The sequence below is a fragment of the Leptopilina heterotoma genome, unplaced genomic scaffold (assembly GCF_015476425.1).
Source record: "Leptopilina heterotoma isolate Lh14 unplaced genomic scaffold, ASM1547642v1 Lhet_54, whole genome shotgun sequence".
NCBI classification, from domain to species: domain Eukaryota; kingdom Metazoa; phylum Arthropoda; class Insecta; order Hymenoptera; family Figitidae; genus Leptopilina; species Leptopilina heterotoma.
The window spans coordinates 1,624,745-1,649,107 of record NW_025111118.1 but is presented as its reverse complement, the minus strand read 5'-3'; the positions used below and the strand labels follow the sequence as shown (position 1 = coordinate 1,649,107).

Genomic DNA, 24,363 nt, shown 5'->3' with positions numbered 1-24,363 from the left:
TAAAAAAATCAAATCAGTGTGTAGAAAAATTAAAAATATAAAAAAATCGAACCTAAAAGAACTTAAAAAATTCATTGTGAAAAAATCGAAACTAAAAAAACAATAATAATAGTAGTAATATCGAGATCGTGAAGATGTGCTGAACTTGAACAAGGCTTTAAAAACAGTTGATAAGTACTTTCAAGAAACATTTTACAGTTTAACTATCCCGAGGAGCGTCTAACAGTTAATTTATTACTAACAAGAGAAACGCAACGATTGCATTTCCCATTTTGTCGCCGCACAATGGCACGTTATTTTTCATTATTATTCTTTTTATATATATTTATATATATATAATATACGATATAATCTAGAAATCACCAAAACACACCGTGGTCTCGAGTCATCAAGACCGGGTATAATAATAGACATATTTTTTTTTTTTTTGTTAACTCTTTCGGAAATTTTTTCGTTCTTCCTTTTTTTCATCTCAAGACTTTGCCACAGTGTTTACGATAGCATAAATATGAATTGCGGATACATAACTTTTTTTTGTGCTATGGTTAATGCAGTTTCTTTTTTGTTGTTTTTGTCCTTCAATCCATTATAGAGCTTTCTTTCAACTATAGTATATTATGAAGTATAACTAAAGTATATAAACTCTGATTTCATTTTATAATTTTCTTGTTATATAATTCTAATAGTCTCCGATTACGATTCTTTCTCTCACGCATACATGCACTCTTTGTTTTTCTCTCTCCCTCGTCCCCCCTTAACCCTTTTTTTTATTTTTTTGTCAATCATAGTATTTTCAACAACATTTAACAATGGCTTTTAGGCCTCTCTTTAAAAATCATTCAAAGCGTGCCAATCTACAACGATCAGCTTTTCTATATTTATAATTTTTTTTTTATTCTAAACAGTCTCATTCGGTACCAAAATAATTGTTCTCTTTATATTTAGAGAAATAGAGGGAGAGAGAGACTGTCTTTGAATTTAGAATAGAGATTCGTGTATTGTCTTCGATTATTTATTTTTTTTTGGAGAATAGTGCTCGCACCTATCGAAGGTTATTGAGAGTTCTCTTTCACTTTGTGCTTTATAGTTTGAGAAATCAACTATTTTTTTTTAAATTTGTTCAAAATAAACTGAGACGTTTGTATGTTAGCACGCTGAGAGAGATCTGTACATTTATCTATACAAGACAATTAGGATCAAGATTCAAATTGCACTGAAGTCTTAAGAACAGTTTATCCGCAAGGAAACTGTACATTTAACAAATTTTTTTTCTTTTCTTTGTTTTTTTTTGTTTCTAAGCAAGAAAAGAGAAAACAGCAGAATCCTTTTCAGAGGATAATGATGTATTCGTGTTTAGGAGTTAGGGGATGCAAAGTATCACAGTTGACTCGTGGGTGCTAGCTACCACTGCTGCTTACAGGCAGTGATTGGGGAGCTCCCATTGATGTGGGAGGAGCAGTTAAGGGACCTGAAAATTAAAATTTCCCTTTAATTTGAATTCAATTTTTTAAAAAATACAAGCAAGTACAACATTATTTCTACAGTGGTTGACGAAATTAAACCAATAACCAAAACTAAAAACCCCAACATTCGAAAACTAGTAATAAAATAAACATTTAAATATTTATCACAATTTCTTTATATAATATATTCTTAATCTTTTTTTTCAATTTATTTTTTACTTTTTTCAGTTATTTATTAATAGTTATTCAAAAATATTATTTATTTACTTTTCAATTTTATTTACTCTTCAAAGAATTTTTGAGAATTTAGCCAACCAAAATAGTAATTTAAATTTTAAAATTGAAAGTTGTAATTGCAATTTGTTCGAATTGATCAGTGTAATTGTGTTTAAAGTTTTGTGTGAATCGCATATATATGTAAATGAGAAAGTGTTTGAATTATTAAATCATACCTGTTTATAAAGCCTCCATTCTTTGGCGTCAATGGCCAACGTATCAATTATACGAATGTAGTGGCAATATAAATGATATTTGAAAAAATTTTCTTTGAAATTAAAAATAAAAAAAAATGTACAAAGGTAATAAAGAGATTAATAAAAAAAAGTGAAAAAAGCAATACACAAAACTGTAAACAAATACAATAAACTAATAGATAAATTCATAAACAAATATATAAGCAAAATATTGCAAATTAACCATGATAAATAAAGAATAAATAAATAAGAAAAAAGAAATTGATTTATGAAAACAGAAATTTAATTAAGAAAAGAATCCTTTTCCTTAGTATTTCAAATTGATTTGAAAAAAATTAGCTATAAAAACAGAAATCGATTTAAAAAAGGAAATAAATAGATTAGAAAAAAGAAAAAGAAAGAAATTTTATATAATAAAAAAATAAAATATATAAACGAAATAAATATAAAATTGGATTAAAAAATTAATAAATAAATCTTAATTATAATGAAATCCTGAACATGATAAACGAATATAAATAAGTAAAATAGTACTTTTTACTTTCTACGAAAGGACTTGTCACGATTCATAAAATAAAATAAAAACAATAATAATAAAAAAAAATAATATATTCTACATTTAATAATACAGGCCTCGGATCGACTTTAAGGTGCAAAAATTCGTTTCAAAGAAATAAAAAAAAGTCGTTCAGTATTAACACAAAAACTTCATTTTTTATTTCCCTGATCTTTCACTAATTTCTAATTTCAAATTTCAAATTCAAAATTTAAAATTATAAACTCTAAACTTCAATAATTTTTTTAGATAAATATTTAAATCCTACTTGCTATTTATTTTTCCACAAGAATTAAAATTTTTGATCTCTCAATTTTAAACCTTTCGTTATTTAATTATTTCTAAAAGCAAATAACTGTAATGCTTCCCAAAATTTAATTATTTCCAAAAATTTTTAACTAAACTAACCTTTTCTTGAAAAGATAATTTAATTTAAAAGATAAATATTGAAAAGAAATTCTAAGTACCTATTTGTTTTTTTAAAAATATTGTAGTGTAAATTTTCAAAATAATTGAAATATTCGAAAAGAATTATTGGATAATTTAAAAAAATTAATCAATTTTTTTGAAGAACCTTAACTAAAAATTTTTAAAATAATTGTTTTCTCCAAAATTTTAAAAAATCAAATTATTTAAAATTGTTTATTTTAATTATTTCTTGTAGATATTTGAATTTTTGGAAATATTTAACCGAAAATATTTAAAATAATTTAACTTTAAAAAATATAGTGAAAAAACTGTAATAATTACTTATTTAAAAAATATTTTTTAATTTATAATGTTTTGAAGCTAATTTTTATTATTTTTCATTAAATTTCATTTTGAAATTTTCATTTTGTTTTTTTTTTAATTCGATTATTTTCAAAATTTGTAATTAAAATTCTTTAAAATTTGATTATAAAAAATTTCAATAAAATAAGAAAAAAATTGAAAGAAAAAAAGTTAAATTAAAAAATACAATCACTTTGAATAAAATTTTACAAAACTTCAATTATTTACAAAGTTTTTAATTATATATTTCAAAAATTTAATTATCTGTAAAAAAATTATTTTAAATACTTTTGAAAGATATTTTTTTATAGTATAAATATCGAAAGAATTTGTATTTCATACGAAAAAGAAGTGTTATTTTACTGCAATATTTGGAAGAAAACGCCAAAAGTACCTTTTTTGCAATTAATCGAATAAAGATGCCGTTTATGAAAATTTTAAAAAAATTCTAAAAGTCATACTATCCGAAGCCTGTAATAAAAATATAAATAATATCAAAGTACCGTAAACAAAAAGAGAATTTCGTAATTAGAAAACGAATTCTTGGAAAAAAGACTAACACCAGTTTGAAAAGGTAAAACTAAAATGAAAAGAAAAACAGCACGCTTTTTATAATACCTTTAGCAGTTATTACTTTCAAGCCACCATTGACGCCAATTGGATGAAGGTGTTCTTGAATCCGTCGAAACTAAATGAAATGACAATGTTGTTAAATTTGGAAAAATAAAAAACAGTTTAATTTAAACAAATCTAATTTCTTCATTATTAATCAAATTCATTTATCGATGAATTCTAATTTCTGTTATCCAACAAATTTGATTCGAGTCGATTTTGTAGAATTGGTGAAAAAAGAAACAAAAAAAAAAAAAGAAAATGACGAAACAAAAAGAAAGTATAAAAATTCACTCACCAGAAATATTGGGCGATGGTTCAGAAGTGGGCAATGGACTCACAAGACTATTGGCACTCATTGGAGTGGAATTAGATTTAAGTTTTTGTCTAACTTCTCGAATTTTTAACTGCAAACTTGTTTTACTTGGAAAAATGTCCGAGTGCTTCGCCTGAAAAGCAGAGGTAGCTTGCGTTGATGGGAAGTAACCATTTTCTTGAAACAATTGCATAACAAGTTGTCGCCGTTGCTCTAAAATTTTCCTATGACCACGTTCGTTGTCACTTCTATTGACGCCCACCGTATTTCCCACACCGCCACCAGGAGTTTTTGGCGTTCGCGGCGAAGTGGCGTCCACATCTCCCAATATATCCGAATTAGCTCTATACGCATCGACATTAAAGTCCGGTCCAAAGAACGTATTACCAGTTAATTTCACATTTGCCGTTGATTTTGAAGTCGCCGAAAGTGGTACATCAGATTCCATTTCTTCCTCATTAACTAAAATAAATAAAGATAACAAAATTAATTCCTAATTTTTCCAGAAAAGTATAAATTCTAGTTATAAAATTTTTATTTTCGTTTTTATTTTCCCTTTTTTAAATACAAAAAACAAAGGAAATTACTTGAAGCTCGATGAGATCCTGTTCCAGATTTTTTACGATAACTTTGCAGGGATGAGGCAATATTGGAAGAATGTAAATTAGAACTGACAGGGCCATGGGCTGATGTTCCTGCTGATGCATTTAAACTAATTGCACTAGGACTTTGTATATCCTCCGGTTTGAATTCCGGTAAGGATGAAAATTTTTCTTGAAAATTGACTTGTTCAAGGACCCTAAAATGACAAAATTCCCTAATTATTATACATGAAAACAAATATTTTAATAACAAAAAACAAAAGGGAATTGTGGGGGATAGAAAATTGAAGTAAACATACCTATCCATGCCATCTTCAAAATTTTTCTTAAAGAAAGAACCTTTTTTTGTTGAAGGTGAAGGCGATGCGAGAGATTCTGATAAATTCTGTTGCGAGATTTGCTCTGAATTTTGGGACGAACTATTAATTGATCTGTTGTCTGAACGTTGAGACGTTAGAGGCCCATGATCTCCTGCATTTGATGTGGGAGGCATTGCTAATAATGACAAATTTTTATCATTGAGAAGCAAATTTTTTAAATTTGAATTTTTTTATCTCTATTTAAGGCTTCGCACTCGGTAATTAATTTTTAAAAAACTTAGCAAAAAGTAATTTCAAGACTAACTCGTTCTAGTCCGTATAATGTGCAAAAAAAACTTAAAAAGTAACTTATTCTATATTCAAGGTTAATGCAAAACTTTCATTATGTATTTCCCTGATTTCCAGAAAGAATATTAACTTCTTTCCTTATCCTGCGCTAATAACTTCAAGTCTAACTATTTTTAAATTCAATTATTTTCCAAATTTTCAATTAGAATTCTTTGAAAATACGATTATATTTCAAAATACAAAAAAATCAAAATCAAAATATAAAGGTAAAAACAAAAAAATTCTTTAAAATGTAAAAATTATTTTATGTAAATTTGATAAAATTTTCAACTATTTCAATTTTTTATTAACATTATTTTTGGGAGTTTTTAAAATAAATTAATTAAAAACTTCAATCATTTTTGTTAAACAAATATTTAAATATACTTATTGTTATCAGTACTTTTCCAACAGCATTAAAATTCTAAATAATTTCCATGTAAAACCTTTGAAACTTTAATTATTTATAAACCTTACAATATTCAATATTCAAAATTGATTCTGCAAAGAACTTTATTTAAATTTTAAATTTTTTTGCTTTGAAGAATTTTGTTAACTTTTTTTAAAACATTACAATTTCTGCATAGAATTGAATTAAAATTGGAGAGAAAATAATTGAATTGCTTCGAAAATTCAATTAACAATTTTAACAATAATTGAAATCTTTCAAGGAATTGTATTATTTACAAAAATAATTGAATTCTTTGGAAAAATTTTATTAAATTTTTAAAAATAATTGAATTATTTTGAGAAATTTTATTAAAATTAGATTTAAAACATCAAAATGAATTCATGTGAAGAATTTTTTTATTTATAGAAATAATTGAATTGATTTAAAATTTAAAAAAAAAATTTGAAATAATTGAATTACTTTAAAAATATTATTATTTTACAAAAATAATTGAATTCTTATGAAGATTTTTATTTGCATTTTTTTAAAATAATTGAATTCCCTGCAAAAAATATTATTTATGACAATAATTGAATTTTTGCGAATAATTTTATTAAAATTTTTGAAAATAATTGAAATTTTGCAAAGAACTTTATTAAAATTAAAATTTTTAACTTTATTGCTTTGAAGAATTTTGTTAAATTTTTTGAAAACATTACAATTTCTGTAAATTTCTGTTCCAATTAAAATTGGAGAGAAAATAATTTAATTCATTCAAAGAATTGTATTATTTACAAAAATAATTGAATTCTTTGGGAAAATTTTATTAAATTTTTAAAAATAATTGAATTATTTTGAGAAATTTGATTAAAATTAGATTTAAAAAATGAATTCTTGTGAAGAATTTTTTTATTTATAAAAATAATTAAATTGATTTAAAATTTAAAAAAATTTTTTGAAATAATTGAATTACTTCAAAAATATTATTATTTTATAAAAATAATTGAATTCTTATGAAGATTTTTATTTGCATTTTTTGAAAATAATTGAATTCCTGTAAAAAATATTATTTATGACAATAATTGAATTATTGAGAATAATTTCATTAAAATTTTTGAAAATAATTCAAATTCTGTGAAAAATTCAATTATTTTCTAAAATTTTAACTAAAATTCTTAATTTCAAACCAATTCTTATAAGTAAGTTCTATGAGAATTCAATTATTTAAATACAAAAATAAATAATTGATAGAATTATTGACTATCTCTGAAAATTGCAACTGTAACTTTTTATGGTGTTAATTTTTTAAGGTGAGAAAGAAAAGTCAAATGTTTCAAACTTTAATAGTTTAAAATCGAGGATAAATTTAGTAACAAAATCTTTATATATATTAATAAAGCACAATAAATAGGTAATTTTGAAACAAATAAGTTTTAATTTTTTTTATTTCAACTATTAGCGGGTTTAAAGTAGTGCAAATTTTCAAAAAAACAGGAGAGTATCTTTTAGTGGCGCAAATCGAAAAAAAGTGATCAAAATAGTTGCAAATCGTAAAAAAAAGTAGTAAATCGTAGGTTTTAGTAGATGAGTGCGAAGTCAGCTATTCTATTTTAATCGTATTTTTTTTAATACTAACGTAGTAAGTAAGTGACTAAGAAACTGAATTTGATATTTAATTAAAAAAAGGTATAGAGAATTACTTTTTTTGCAAAAAATAGTATAGAAATGGTTCAATGGTGATAAAAAATAATGTATGCAGTAATATTTACCCATTGATTGTCTCCTTTGTAAGGGTGCTCGACCAAGTTGTGCAGGTGTGGGCGCTAGCATAAAAGTTCCTTTATTCGCAGCAACATCATTAGTAGAACCCATTGTTTCCTCAACAGTGTATGATTTATTAGACGAATGATCACCACTTCCGGAATTGCTGTGAGGTGTATGGGGTGTATGAGGCGTTGACGGGGGTTTTTGTTTGTCGATAATCATCAAATTATTCACAGAATCCTTCCTTTCTTGTTCTTTAATATTATTTACTGAAACAAAGAAATTTTATTACATATTAAACTAAAAAATTTTATTATTACTCAAAATAACATTTTATTATTCACTAAAAATAAGAAAATACTGCTTACTACAAAATAACAAATTTTATTCATCAACATATAAAATCTGTTTAATTTAATTTTATCTCTGTTAAGTTATTTACTAAATTCTATTCTATAAAAAACTATTTATTATTTATTCAGTTCTGTTCATTATTTTTCAGTTACTCCAATCAATTAATTTTCTATTATTAATATTTTGAATTTACATAAATAAAATAAATTTGTTTTTGTATATTATTAAAAATTTCTTTTAAATTGTTTTTCTTTTCTTCATTACGCATTTTTTTATGAAAATATTTCTTTTGTAAATCTTTTGTAAAAAAAAATCAAAATTACTCACCATACGTTTGATTGTGATTTTCATTCTTTTCAGGTTCTGCGAGTCTAGCGATAGAATGACCTATTCCCCGATAACTTGGAGTGCTGGGATTTGATGTCGACACTGGATACGATTTACTAACAATAACACCATGGGATTCTACTTTGCCGGGAATTAAATTTTGTACAGATATGTTACGTCCACTGGCATCTGAAATTAAAAAATTAGAAATCTGTTAATTTACTTCTCGAAAAAAGTTGGTGTAGATTATTAAAATCCTCACTTTGTCCGAATTTGTACATTTTATTATTTTCAATATTTTTTACTACAATTTTAAATCAAGTCGAACGTTAATTAAATATTTATTTTATACTATAAAATTGAATTTTTGCAATTATTTGTAACTTCTCAAAAATTCTCCAAATTTACGTTAAACTTACGAAATTTTTTGCTTTTTCAATGAAACTACGAACTTTACGGACTTTTTTTTTTTTAAAAAACTTACTTTTACGGGCTTTAAACAAATTTACGGATTTAGTTCGAGCCCTGTATATTTATTCAATATTAAATAATTTTTGTTTTATTAAATTGTTGTATTAAATAATTTTAATGTTCTAACTTCTAATTGAATAATAAATTTGCAAGAAGTGTATTTACCTGAAATTGGTATTTGAAATCCGCAGTACATTCGCGAATGAGGTCCAGCCGGCCCAATATATTGTGCAGTCTGTTGGGGTTTCGATACAGCAACAAGATCATGATCAACCAATGTCAAAGTGAGTGACGACGGATAAGTTGTTGTTGTAATCGGAGGTCGATGAACAGTGCCTAAAGGTTGTAATGGCTGCTGTTGTTTTAACAGAGCCATCATGGGTTTCGATCCAATCTGTTAGTATCGGTAATCATTTGTTCGTTACTGAGCGAATTTTTTTTTGTTTATTTTTTAAAAAATTTCTATTTTTACAATAAAATGTACTGTGCTCAGTTTCAATTTAGTTTTTTTTTCAAAAATAAATGACCAAAAAGAGGATATTTGAAAACTTAAAAACGAAAAGTAATCAAATCAAAGGAAAATAATGGAATAAAAAATAATAGTCAAAAAATAAATAGTCAAAAGTTGTTAAGAATATTAAAAACACTTACAGAATGTAATACTGGTGCAGCAGTGAATTTGTTTCTTCCATTTTCAGGGTGGACATTGGCAACAAGATTGTTGACAGTGTATTGTGTGCTGTATTGTTGTTCGCTTTTCACGGCTTCCGGCTTGATGACTTTGGGCGATACGGGCATGGTGATGAAAGCACCTCCAGTTGGCTGAAAGCCTGACACTCCTGTGGGATTGACGGGACTGTGATAAGGATACGTGGTCGATAAAACGGAGACCGTACCACCTTTGTCCAAAGAAGCATGATGGTATTTAGCCGTTGTTTCTATACTCGTTGACGGTAGACGTGCTGTAATTATAATCATTTATTTTCTTAAACTTCTTTCTTGAACCATTGAACTTTATCAAATTTTATCAAAAATTCCTTTTAAAGATAACTCTTTCAATTTCTGGCTTCGCACTCGATAATTAATTTTTGGAAAAAAGTAGAGCAAAAGTGAAAAATAACAAATTTGATTGAAATTGAAATACTGTTCTTCATTAATTTCGCAAGACAGAGAAAAAGTTTCAAAAAATGGACTTATCGAAAAATTAAATTTTACGATTAAAAGAAACTCGCTTTAGTCGATGTTGGAAAAAAATTCATTTATTTTATTCAGGATTATCACAAAAATTTGATTATGTATTTCCTTGATGTCTAGAATAGAATATCAACTTCCTTCTTTATCCTAGTGATGACTTCAATTCTAAATTCATGTAAAATTGAATTATTTTCTGAATTTTCAGTTAGAATTCTTCGAAAATACGATTATATTTCAAAATAATTTTTAAAAGTAAAAAAAAAAAAAAATTTTCAACTACAAAATTTATTTCAGTGAAATTTGGTAAATTTCAAACAATTTTCAATTGTATCAATTTTTTAAAATTATTTTTGGGAACTAAATTATCTTCAAAAAATTTTAATTACAATTTTTCAAAAACCTAATTTCTTCAAAATTACTTAAATTATTCAAAAATTCAAAAAAACTGGTAAAATAAATATTTCAATACTTATTGTCATTTATCTATATTTCAACAGGAATTAAAATTTTTAACAATTTCAATGTAAAACCTTCTGAAATATAATTATTTCTAAAAATTACAACTGCAAATCTTCCAAAATTCAATTGTTTTTTTCGATTTTTTTTATATAAAATTATTCAAAATTTTAATAAATTTCTAGGAAATTAATAATTTATTAAAATACTGTAGGAGATATTATTAAAAATTTTATTCAACTTCAATTCTAAATTTTTGTGCAATTCAATTATTTTTCAATTTTTTAGTTAGAATTCTTCAAAAATAAGATTATATTTCTAAATAATTTTTAAAAGTAAAAAATGTTTATGTTTTAAAGAACGAATAATAACAAAAATTAAATAAACAACATAGTTTTAAATTTAAATTATATTTTAATTTGTAATTGTAACTTTATAAAGAATGTTATTTACATTTTCGAAAACAATTGAATTGAATCCACAAAATTTTAATAAAATTATATTTAAAGTATGTAATTGAATTCTTCTAAAGAATTTTATTTAACATTTTTAGAAACAATTGAATTCTTTCGCTAAAATTTTATTAAAATTGTATCTAAAATAATTGAATTTCCAGCAGAAAATATTATTTATGAAAAAAATTTTGTTTAAATTAAATTCTTTCGAGAGAAACTTTACTAAAATTATATTGAAAATAATTGAAAACTCCCGCAAAAAATATTATTATTTAGAAAAATAATTGATTTCTTGGGAAGAATTTTATTAAACTTTTTGAAAATAATTGAATTCATGGTAAGAATTGTATTAAACTTTAAAAAAAAAAATTGAATTTTTTCGAAGAATTTTCAAAAGAAAATAATTGAATGGTTGTTATTAATATTTTAAGCTGAGAAAAAAATTTTAAAAACTTCAAACATTAATAGTTAAAAATTTTAATCGAGGGTAAACTTAGTATGAAAATCTTTAAATATAAATAAAACAAAAGATTGATAATTAATAAATAAAACAAAGTAATTGCAAAGCCTGTAATTTTGATCAACTCTTCAACTTAAATTTCTAAAAAAAAATTCTCCGTTAAAATAAAACTCACCTTTAATTGGTTTTGGCCTACAAGTGATGTCAGTTTTAACACCATCAGATTTTTGTCCCGTTGAATAAATTTGCATTTTCTTATCAGGATCATCATCCTGTCCCTCATTGTCACTGTCAATTAATTTATCTTTACATTTTAGATCAATTTCAGGTTGTGGATCTTCGCAAATCACCATTTGATCATCATCTGAGGCATTACCCTCGTCCTCCTGCTTCGTTTCTAATTCCGTTGTTTCAATATGTGTTGTCGTCTCTGGTATTCGATGAGAACTGTACGTCTGTTGAATTTCAACTGTTGGATTTTCGTTGTAAAGAGAATTAACAGGCATTGTGACATCTTCATTGGCTCTTGGTGTTAATGGAACATCGTCAGACGGTGGACCAGCGTCTGTTTCTTCACCGGTACTATTTAATTTTCCCCTTTGATCGCCACCCTTGAAACTTGTTGTCGATGATTTTCGTCTATCTTTACTGCACCATTTCCATTCGGGATGTGCTTTAAAGTGCGCCTCCTTAACTTCCGATGCGAGATTGTGATATTTTTGCTTTTCATCGGGACCCAATGCGTACCACCATTCACCGAGGATCTTCGATACCGTACGATTATCCTGATTCGGATGCCTTTGATGTACAACTGCACGATGACGTTTCGAGAATATCATAAATGCATTCATTGGCCTTCGAATACGATCTTTTGTCTGTAATTTTAAATTCTATCATTAGGTATTTCAAATATTCTCTTGTTATATTAAAAATTTATTTATGTTGATTAGTGTACTAAACTTGAGTGAATACAATTTATTCATAACATCAAATGATCATTTCCTCAAAATTTCTAAATATAATGATCAAAATATCGACTCTTCAATCTGAAGAGTAAAATCTTAATTCAACGTAGTTGAAACAAAAATTTGATTTTGTTCTACCTTAATTATTTCTCCCTGACTTCCAGACAAAATTTTGATTCTTTTTCTGATTTTTATAACTTTTTAATAAATTTCAATCACTTGTTTATAAAAATACAATTTTATTTAAAAAAAAAACATTTGCCACAAAAATTTAATTGTTTTTCCACGATTTCCAGACTAAATTTTAACTTTTTCTCTGACCTTAAAGAATATTCTGATTCACTCTAAAAATGATTAAATACTCAAAAAAATGTTCTATTTCATTTATTTACAAATTTCCCTAATTATAAGAATATTATTATAAAACAAGAAGAAATCGATCACTCCGAGTCTTCGACTCAGAATAATCGCTTTCTTCATGTTTTATAATAATTAAACACGACCAAGTGATAAAATCATTATTTTATATTATAATATAAGAATATTGTTACTGTAACTTCTTTAAAATTATTTTCATCATTTCAATTCAATTATTATTTTCTAAAGTTTTTAACTAAAAGTCTTCTTGAAATATCAATTATTTTTAATAATTTTTGATAAAGTTTCTTTTGCGAATTTTCAAATTTATTTGTTTTTCAATTCAATTTTACGAAATTTCAATTATTAGGAAATTCTTCAATTAAATATAAATTAGAAAATAAAAAATTTTAATAATTTTAAAAAAATTCGATTAAGCTTTTTGAAAAAAATTAGTCTTATCGAATTTTTAATTAAGAGTATGAAAAATTCAAATTTTCAAAGATTTTAATTTCAAAATTTTACAAAATTCAATTATTTCTAAAAATTGCAATTATTAGTAACTTCTCCAAAATTCAATTATTATCTAAAACTTTAACTCAAATTCATTTTTAAATCAATTTTTATTAAAAAATTCAAAAAGAATTCAATGATTTAAGTACAAAAATTAATAAATTGGAGGATTGATAATTTTGACAATTTTACAAAAATTAATAAATTATTGAATAATTGAATGTTTCATACACAATTTTATTAACAAATTTTTAAATAATTAAATTCTTTCGACGAATTTTAATAAAATTTTTCAGAATAATTACATTTTTCGAGGAGTTCGATTAAAATTGTATAAATCTTGGTGTAGAATATTATCAAAATTTTTGTTTAATAATTGAATTCTTTTGGGAAATTTTATTAAAATAGTAGAACATTGAAAATCGTTGAATTAAGAAAAATTTTTGAGAATAATTGAAATTTTTCCATAAATTTTATTAAAATTTTTAAAAATAATTGAATTTTCTTACTTTTGAAAATAATTGAATTCTTGTGATGAATACTGGTATTTATGAAAATAATTGAATTTTGCAATGACTTGTATTAAAATTCCTGAATATAATTGAATTTTGCTATTCATTCATTCAAATTTTTGATAATATTCTTCATAAAAATTCAATAATTATTTTTTATACAATTTCATAAAATTTCGCCAAAGGATTTATTTAATTTTTCAGTTTTAATGAAATTCTTCGAAATAATTCAATTGTTTAAGAAAAATTTTGATAAAATTCATTATACGAATTGAACTATTTTCAAAAATTTTGATAAATTTCTTTATAAGAATTCAATTATTATTTTTAATACAATTTTCATAAAATTTCTCCAAAGAATAAATTTAACTTTACAAATTTTAATGAAATTTTTCGAAACAATTCAATTATTTAAAAAATTTAGATAAAATTCTTTATACAAATTCAACTATTTTCAAACATTTTAATGATATTTTACGAAACAATTCAATTCATTTAAAAAATTCTAATGAAATTCTTCGCAAAAATTTAATTCATTTAAAAAATAAGCAAATTCTATCTAAGAATTCAGTTACTTTTATAAATATGTAATACATCCTCTAGCTAGAAAATTTTCATAAATTTCAATAAAATTCATTATATAAATTCAATTATTTTCATTAACAATAAAACCTTAATTGAATTTTGGCGAAGAATTTTGCTATTCATTTATAAAAATAATTGAAATGCTGACAATTTTTTTTTAGATTTTTTCAAAATAATTAAATTTCTGCGAGGAATTTTATTAATTTTGAAAATAATTGAATTCTTGTGATGAATATTGTTATTTATGAAAGTAATTGAATTTTATAAAACTTCCTGAATACAATTGAATTTCGGCGAAGAATTTTGCTATTAATTTATAAAGATAATAAGATTTTTTCAAAATAATTGAATTTTTTCGAAGAATTTTGCTATTCATTTATTTATAAAAATAATTGAAATGTTGACAATTTTTTTTTAGATTTTTTCAAAATAATTGAATTTCTGCGAAGAATTTTATTAATTTTCGAAAATAATTGAAGTTTTGGAAATAATTTTAATATTCATTATGATAGTTAAAAATTAAAATTTTCAAAAAAAAATACTTTATTAAATGATTTATAAGTAATTTTAACTTTATCGCAGTTCTTCAATTAAATTAAGTTATTTAAAATAAATTATTGTCAGAAATAGAAAAAATGACAGCTATTATATTATAATATAATAATTTTGAAACTATTTGCAACAAGCTTACTAAAAAAATAAAATTAAAAAAACCTGAAATCTACCTTAAGTGGACTTTGTGGTTCTTTATTGTGCAAAGAACTGAGAGATTGACTACGTCGTTTATTGGCATTGGCCTCAATTTCCGATGGTGTTGTAGGCGTTGGCTCAAAGACATCGTCGTCCTCTTCCTCGGCAGGGGTTATTGGTTCTGGTCCAGGACCATCTTCAGGAGGATTGCCAAGGGTCATTGGAATTGGCGGTGCGCTCAGAGGTGGACTCAATGTCGATGGTGGTGGACTCACTTCTGGTTGATCCAATACTGTCTGCCAGGAAAAAGCTGCAATGAAGTTTTGGAGTTAGTTGCAATGAATGTTGTTAGTATTTTTTACAGGGAAATAGCAGCCTATCAAAAAAATCAACTCGCGATTATAATCGACGACACTGCAACAACGCTGCTACAACCCTTAAGAATATAATGAGTTAATGTGCGAAGAGTTTTGTCTCCAATTTATCACTCTCTTCAGTTTTATCTTCCATTTAATTTATTCTCTAGCCGGAGAAACAAATTCATTAATCAATTTTATTTATTTACTGTTTATTGATTTCTCATAGCAATAATATTATTTATTATCATTTCGTATAATTTATTTATTATTCGTTAATTATTTACAAATACATCTTGACTTTCCTTCTAATAAATTTCTAATTTTCTCCTAATAAAATAATTACGAAAAAAATCCATTTTCTTTAATGAGAATAAAATTTTAATGAAACGGAAATTGCAAGTTGTAGAGAGTGATAATTTGAATTAGTGGTTAGTAAATAGAAACATATAATTTTCAGCAGTCAAAGCGATATTATACATTGCCTTGCTAGAAAAAGGGGGAATGAGATGAGGATTAGATTAAGAGCATACACGAAGAATCAGATGTATAAAATACTTTTTTTGTTGTTGTAACATTAACAATGGTACTTGCTTTGTTTTGATAAGATTTCAAAAAAATAGAAAGTGAGAAAACAAACTCATGCAAAAGTATTTACTTCAAAGTCTTTTTTTTTGGTCAATAAGAATAGAGATGTATACGTACTGGAAAAAACAAAAAAGAAAAATTTTCTAAAACTACACTCGATACCATTGTACTTTTTTACAACATGCTTTCATGGTCGTATGTTTTCTTTTCATTTGGAATTCCAAACCTTTTTTCCAGTTACGTCCTGCACTGTTGAGAAATGTTGGGGGATGGGTCTGGTATGCTGAAGTAACATCATGGCTGCCATCTGTGAAACCCTTACCATTTAGTTAAACTCGCAAAAAATATGCGGGTTTTTTTTTTGTTTATTTCAAATTAAAATCCCTTCTTTTTTATTTATTCATTTTTCTATATTTAATTATTACTATTCTTATTATTCTTATTATTCTTCTTCTTTTTCATATCATTATTATTATTTTTATAAGTATTATTTAATATTTTATTAAAATTAATATGTAACATTAATAAGTATTATTATTATTTTTTTTTTTTGAAAAATATTTTTAATATTTTATTAAGGTTTACTCTTAGCATTATTGTAGATTGTTAATATTACTGTGCACGACACGAGGAATTTTTACGTGATTTTTCACAATGACAAAAAATAATTCTTGTTTCCATTATCCACTTGAATATTATGCACTTATTTTTGCGGTGAGAAAAAAAATGGTTAAAAAGAAAAAAAAAATTTAAAGCTGTTAATCACTGCATTGTATGAGTGTGTGAATGTTAATCGTTACTTTGTGAAATAAATATCTATTCTAGGTGCACTGTTATTATTACGTTATTACAAACAATAATTGTAAATTAATTATTACGTTGTTTATCCGACAATTGTCAATAATTACGGGGACTTGTCTTCTATTTTTAGACATAAATTTTAGACTAAGATACAAAATAAAAAATATCGAGCAGACTAAAAAATTAAATTTCATTCAAAATACTCTAAAAAAATGATAATATAAACAAACTACATGCTGGCATTACAATTATTAATAAAGTACAAGTTTTTCTTCTAGTAAAAATTTAATGAAAAAAATGTGAAACTTGCAAATATTCTACACTAATATTGAAAGTTGAATGAAAGTGGGAAAAATTTCGTAAACAACGATCAAACTTTTGAGACAAAATTGCACTATTAAAATGAAATCGAAAAAAACTTACATAAGACTCCGTTATTTTTTGCGCTTTCCTCACGTGGAAGTTGACATACACTTTTCGGTACTTGAATTAAATGAGGCGTTGGTTGTACAATTACTTGTTGATAGACACTCGTTGGGGTGGAAATATTTGTTACAGGCGTCGTTGTTGTTCCTATAACAACACTCGCTGGTGGTGGTTGGATCCTTTGAATGTCCGTATGCACAGGTATGTGAGGAATAACTTTATTCGTCTAAAAAGAAGATAATTAATTAGTAATTACGAATTATTATTAATTAGCAAAAGTTAAACGCAGTATTCAATTTATTATTACTCAATTTTTTCTTCTCAAATATCAACTTTAATTTTTGAATAATTTCAGTTTAAAATTTTTTTTGCATTCAATTATTAAGTAATAAATTAAATAATTATTATTTTCAAAATTTTCGGAAATTTTTTTGAAACAATTCAACTATTTTAGAAAATTTAAATAATATTTTTCTCAAGAATCCAATTATTTTTATTCAAAGAATTCAATTATTTTCATACATATTAAAACTCTTCGCAGGAATTCTATTATTTTCAGTACAATTTTAATAAAATTTAACGAAAGAATTCAATTGTTTTCCAAAATTTTTATAACAATTTGAATTTTAAAAGAATTCACGTATTTATAATACAATTTGAATAAAGTTCCTCCAAAGAATTGAATTATTTTTAACAATTTTAATTAAATTTTTTAAAATAATTGAATTATTTTTAAAATAATTTTTGATAAAATACTTTATAAGAATTCAATTATTATTTTTAATATAGTTTTCCTAAAGAATCCATTTAATTTTACAAACTTTAATAAAATTCTTCAAAAGAATTCAATTATTTTCTATTAATTTTAATAAACTTATTGGCAAGAATTCAATTGGTATTTTCTTAAATAATAAAATTATTCACAGTAATTCAATTATTTTTTAAAATGTTAACAAATTCCTTTTAAACAAATCAATTATTTTGGAATGTTTTGTTAAAATTCTTTATACAAATTGAATTATTTTCTATACAATTTTAATTAAAATTTTCGAAAAAATTCCATTATTTTCAAAAAATTTAATAAAATTATTCACAGGAATTCAATTCTATTTTCTTAAATAATTAAAATTAATTAATTTTTACAATTTAACAATTACTTAAAAGAATTTAATTTTTTTCCTATTTTAATTAAAATCCTCTAAAGAATCCACTTTTTTAAAACATTTTAATGAAATTTTCAAAAATAATAAAATTATTCCTAGGAATTCAATTATTTTCAATAGAATTTTAATAAAATTTGTCGAAAAAATCCAATTATTTTCGAATATTTTGATAAAATTCTTTAAACAAATTCAACTATTTTCAAAAATTTTGATAAAATTCCTCACAAAAGTTTAATTATTTAATAACTATTACTATTTTCAAAAATTTTAATGATATTCTTCGAAACAATTCAATTCATTTAAAAAATTCTAATGAAATTCCTCGAAAAAATTTAATTAATTTAAAAAATAATCAAATTCTACCCAAGAATTAAATTATTTTCATAAATATTAAAACCTTTTGCTAAAAATCAATCTTTTTTAAAAATTTTGATAAAATTCATTATAAGAAATAAATTATTTTCATAAATAATAAAATTGTTCGAAGGAATTCAATTATTTAAAAATTTTTTGATAAAATTCTTTGCAAAAATTCAATTATTTTTATAAATAATAAATTTCTTGAAAGAAATTCAATTATTTTCAAATTTTTTGATAAAAATTTTGCAAAAATTCAATTACTTTCATAGATAATAAAATTCTTGGAAGGAATTCAATTATTTTCAAATTTCTTGATAAAATTCTTTGCAAAAATTCAATATTTTTCAAAAATAATAAAACTCTTCGAAGGAATTCAATCATTTTCATAAATAATAAATTTCTTGAAAGGAATTCAATTATCTTCAAATTTTTTTATTCATAGATAATAAAATTCTTGGAAAAAATTCAATTATTTAAAAATTTTTTGATAAAAATTTTGCAAAAATTCAATTTAACAAAAATTCAACATTAAATTAGAAATTTATTAATTATTAAACTCAAAACGTGTAAAAAGAAAAAATTATAAAAGAAAATAGTAAACAATTAACTTTAAACTTCATTAAAATCTATTCATAAAAAATAAAATTACAAAATAAAAAGAAAGGAAATTTCCCGAATTTTTGCAAATTTTGCGACTAATAATGAACCAGTATTTTACTTTCAAGTGAATGAGATATTTTTAGAAAAAGAGATATATATATATATATATATATATATATATATATATATATATATATATATATATATATATATATATATATATATATATATATATATTAATCCAGAAACATGTATGAAAATGATCGAAACTGAAAATAGTCGAATTTGGCAATAATCCAATATATTCGAGAGTGTAAAAGAGATAAAAATAAAAAAGAAAAATCTTTACCTGTTGTACAACTGACAATTTCTCATGAACGGATGATGGTGCCGCTGGCGATTGTGGTGGTTGACACTGGATTTGATGTAACGATGGAAGAGAGCCAATTGGATTAATTAAAGAATGCCGGTACTTTTCATCATGATTGACAACATGTACTGGTGAAGCAACATCCATACTATTTTTTATAACAAGATACTTTTTTTCATTTTGCTGCATTACGTAGAGTGGTTGTGGCTGTTGTTGTTGAGGTTGAGCATAATCCACAGGTTGTTCTTGAGTTTTATGAATATGAGTTAATGTTTGTGGAGGAGGAGCCGTCAATGGAACGTGAGGAGAATGAGGCTGTTTTAATAATTGATTCTGTTCGGAGATGTCGGAATGTGTGGGAAAACCATTATTGGAAGTGAGAGCTTGCTGAAGTATTATGCCTTGTTGTTGTTGGTGTTGCTGCAGTTGTTGTTGATGCTGTTGTTGCTGATGCTGCTGTTGTTGATGCTGCTGCTGCTGCTGTTGTTGTTGTTGTTGATGCTGTTGTTGATGCTGCTGTTGTTGTTGATGCTGTTGTTGCTGCTGATGTTGTTGCTGCTGCTGTTGATGTTGCTGCTGCTGATGTTGAGCAATTGAAGTAACAACCGACGGATGTCTAGGAGGTGGACTCTGCTCCGACCAAGAGAGTGATAAATTCTGATTGGGCATTCCACGTCCAACTGGGGAGATTCTTATAACACTGGTTCCTATACTAGCTGGGACGGGAGCAGTCGGTGCCGGTCGATTTGGTCTCACCATTCGATTTGGTTCCGGCTTTATCACCTGTTGCTGGTATTGCACCAAAAAATTTGACTGTGTTGGCGAATGTTTCCATTTTGCACTGGGGGATATTAAGGGGGTGACGTGATGTGCCGGACTTGAAATTGGCATAAATACGTTGTTCTGATTCAGTCCCAGCGCTGGTACCGGGGACTGATTTATGCACGGCGATATCGACGACTGACCAGTTGGCGATGAGAAAGCCGGAGTCGCCGATCTCGAACTTCCCAAAGATACTGCAACAAATTAAGAAAAAAAAATACAATAATTTGATATTCATTGAGAAACAAATACAATAATATCAATAAAGAAAAAAAATACAATAATGATATTAATAAAAAAATACTAATGAAAAACAATAATAATAAAAGAAAGGAATAAAAAAAGGTTCCAAAGAATCTTACCAAGCATATTGGCGGCTTCAGTTTCGTCTTGATCAAATCTGCCAGCTATTCTTCTATCTCCGTAATTTGGCGACGTTTCCGAATCTCTAGACGTCTCTTCTCCGTCAACTCTTCCCCTAAGGATTCAATTTCGATTAGACAATTGCATTTAAAATTTTTAATAATATTAGACTGAAAGAATGAATTGAATTAACGATTCGACTAAATTAATTCCAAAAAATAGTGTTTTAATAATATTAGTCAGAAATTAGGCTTTTTAAATTCTTACCCAGAAAAGGTATTTATTGGTCCTCTAAGTCCGGACCCCTTTAGACTAAGATGACGAGAGCAGTAACCTCGTCGTTGGCTCTCCTTGGAACATCCTTCTTTTGAACAGAGCCTTCTCCACTGCTTGCCATTGTATTTTTTCTTAATTCCACTTGGAGTAACTACTATATCACCCTTTTTATATTTATGTGGCGTTGCCGCCTGAGATCTGTAACGAAAATAGTTAAATAAACATTCTTCTCTCTCAAAAAAATTGTAAAAAAATGTAAAATTCATTTTAAAAACTACAATTTTGATCTATAGTTTGTATTTTCTTCTTTTATCTTCTGGCTAAGCGAAACGAAAGAAAGTAATGTAATCAAATTTTTATCGTGGAAAAAAAAAATAATACTGACTACTCGTGATCATTAAAAACAAATTTCATTGTCATAAATTAAAATAAATTTGATACTATAATGCTTTTATAAATTGTAATGAGTTACCTGGGTGTAGCAGCTTGAGAACGAGGAGTTATGCTTCGTTGCTCAACAAGACTACTCGTACTACCTCGACTTTGCATGCTACTCCTTTTACTGCTTCCTGACAATTTTGCATCTGTAAATAATTTTATCAATGTAAATAAAAAATCAAAAAATAACTTCTTTATATTTTTCTGCTTTTAGAATTTATTCTTTATTTATTCGTTGGATATTTGCAATATTTTATTTACTATCCGTAAAATATAAAATTTCTTTTGTGATCAAAAAGCTTTTTTTTACTTCTTTATACAATTTTTTAGATTTTATTTTTCTACATATTAAAGATGATTTAAATGTATGAAAATCGAAAACATCTGCAGGTCTTGGATAATATTACTATTTTTATTTTTTTCCACTATTTTCAAAAAATTCGACTTTTTTCGACATATTTTCCAAATTTGCGACTTTTCTTCCAAATATTGCAATAAAATAGGTACCAAATTCTTAGCATAAAATGAAACTTATTTCGATTTTTATAGTGTAAAAAATAACTGTAGAAAAATCATTCAAAAATTATCTTTGAATAATCTTTGAATAATTTTTCTAATTAAATTTTCTAAATATACAATTAAAAAAATTTTGAATAATTTAAATTTTGTAAAATTTAATTGAAAGTAATTAATTTTTTAAAAGTATTTTATTACAATTTTTGCCAATCAACTTTTACAAAAAATTTTAATTGCAAATTTTGAAAATAATTAAATTTTCAAAAATTTTAATGAAAAATCTTCAAGTGTACATTTAAAAATGAAAATTAGTGAATATAAGAGCTTCCAAAAATTATATTAAAATATTTTTGAAAAAAGTATGTCTTTGCACTGTTTATCATAATTTTTTATGATTCAATTATCTAGAAACAAATTGAATTAACATTTTTTTAAATTTACTTTTTTAAAGATATTAAAATTTCCGAGAAATCATGTTCATATTTGAAATTACAATACTTCAACAATTTGATTACTTTTATTTATATTATTCCAAAATTAAAGCAAATTTCAATTATTTGGAAATTTTTCAATTGTATATAAATGAAAAACTATTATTCTTCAAAAATTATTTTTAAATATTTTAAAAAACTAATTTTAAGAATTTTGATATTATATATTTAATTTACAAAATTATTAAACTTTTCGATAATTTTAGTTAAAAATTCCAGAAAATATTTAAATTCTTATATTCAATTATTATATTATATTATATTTTAATTATTTAATTCTAGAAATTCAGTAACATTTAAATATTTATTTTGAAAATTTATTAATCTTTTGAATTTTAGTTGAAAATTCTGTAAAATAATTGTGTTTTTTCTTAAATAATTGAATTCTTAAGGAACTTTTTGAAAATTATTTAAAAAATAGTTGATTTTTAAGAGAATTTTAGTTAAAAATAATTAAATTTCAAAATATGTCGTACATAATTGAATTTGAGAAAATTTTAAATTGTAATATCTGACAATTGAATTTTAGTTCTTTACTATAAATTTCTAAAAACAATTCAATTTTTCAAAAAGTTGCAATTGATTTTTTTCAAATTAGTTGAATTTTCGGAATATACAATAAATGGAAAATTTTTTTCATCTGATCGAAATTTTGTAAAAATGAATTGAAAAGAATTCAATTTTAATTTTAAGACTTTTTTAAAATTAAATTCTCAAAGAACTTTAAAACAATTGATAATAATTTATTTAGAAAAGAATTTTAGTTGAAAATCCTGCAAAATAATTGAATTTTGCAAGAATTATTAGTAGAAATTTTTAGAAATAATTAAATTTCAAAAGCTTTCAAGTTGAAATTTTTTAAGATTTGAATTTTGAATTTTTTTTAGTTAAAAATCAGTTAAAAATTACTTCTTTGGAAAATTTTGAATAATTGAATTCTCAGGGAACTTTCTCAAACATATTAAAAATAATAGATTTGAATATAAAAGAATTTTGGTTTGAAATTCTGAAAAATAATTGGATTTTGTAAAAATTGGAGTTGCAAATTTTAAATGTAATGAAATTTCAGAAGCTTTGAAATTTAATTTTTTTTATATTTTAACTCTTATGGAAAAGTATGCACAAAAGTAATATATTTATTTAATAAGTTTATTGAACTTTTGAATAATTGAATTTAGAAATCAGTGAAAGGGGTTAAAGAAAAAAATAAAAATTCGTCTCACCTGCATCTGGAAATGCAATATCTTCCCGATCTAAATCGTCTTCACTCTCAATATCGTCATACGGTCTAGTCCCATTACTGAGTGCTGTAGTTGCCGAATGAACCGGTGTACTCGTCAATGGCATGAGTGGACTTGTAGCAGTAGTTCTGTAATAACTACTCGAGTCGCCATGAGTCGAGACATGAGATGTTTGCTGGTGCGAATGCAGTTGTAAAATCGTCCCTGAAGCGTCCAAGGAATTCCGATAATCTACAAAATAAACAAATCGATTCATTTTCTCTCCTCAATCTACAATTGCAAGAAATTCCCAACGAACAAATGAAAAAAATTCTTTTCTCAATCTATAATTGCCAGAAATTCCCACCCTTTTAAATTCGTAATGAAAATACGACAAAAGTGTAATTAGAGTAAAAAAAAAATGTAAAATAAAATATTTCTAAAAAAAGTGACTAAGTGAAATATTAAGTACTGAAAAAAAATCTGATCCAGCGAATTTGAGAAGGAGGAAGAAAAACAAGGAAAATGGAAAAAAAGAATTTAAATGAAGGAATCGAAACGAAACAAATAATAAAAGTTCAGGAAAGTAAAAAAATTGCAAATAGAGAATTAAAACTACCGAAAGAAATCGGAACGATT

At 24.6% G+C, this 24,363-nt stretch overlaps 1 protein-coding gene across 7 annotated transcripts in view; it reads right to left on the bottom strand.

Moving 5' to 3' along the window:
• Window positions 1-336: 336 nt before the first annotated feature.
• The window catches only part of LOC122508429 (protein capicua homolog), an 84,682-nt gene continuing 60,655 nt past the window's right edge, over window positions 337-24,363 (bottom strand). For 3 of the 7 annotated variants that reach the window (XM_043621765.1, XM_043621766.1, XM_043621767.1), the window contains exons 5-21: window positions 23,728-23,976; window positions 21,532-21,643; window positions 21,051-21,257; window positions 20,783-20,898; window positions 19,578-20,614; window positions 17,103-17,331; window positions 16,105-16,185; window positions 14,970-15,244; window positions 11,488-12,187; window positions 9,399-9,709; window positions 8,913-9,141; window positions 8,277-8,465; window positions 7,601-7,864; window positions 5,093-5,288; window positions 4,779-4,990; window positions 4,174-4,653; window positions 337-1,468 (exon numbers count right to left, since the gene is read on the bottom strand). In XM_043621765.1, the coding sequence (XP_043477700.1) occupies window positions 1,398-1,468; window positions 4,174-4,653; window positions 4,779-4,990; window positions 5,093-5,288; window positions 7,601-7,864; window positions 8,277-8,465; window positions 8,913-9,141; window positions 9,399-9,709; window positions 11,488-12,187; window positions 14,970-15,244; window positions 16,105-16,185; window positions 17,103-17,331; window positions 19,578-20,614; window positions 20,783-20,898; window positions 21,051-21,257; window positions 21,532-21,643; window positions 23,728-23,976 (4,958 nt within the window). In that variant the 3' untranslated portion in view covers window positions 337-1,397. Of the gene's footprint in view, window positions 1,469-3,881; window positions 3,952-4,173; window positions 4,654-4,778; window positions 4,991-5,092; window positions 5,289-7,600; window positions 7,865-8,276; window positions 8,466-8,912; window positions 9,142-9,398; window positions 9,710-11,487; window positions 12,188-14,969; window positions 15,245-16,104; window positions 16,186-17,102; window positions 17,332-19,577; window positions 20,615-20,782; window positions 20,899-21,050; window positions 21,258-21,531; window positions 21,644-23,727; window positions 23,977-24,363 lie in introns of all 7 variants that reach the window. The other 4 variants (XM_043621768.1, XM_043621769.1, XM_043621770.1 and 1 more) reach the window with 4 other exon arrangements.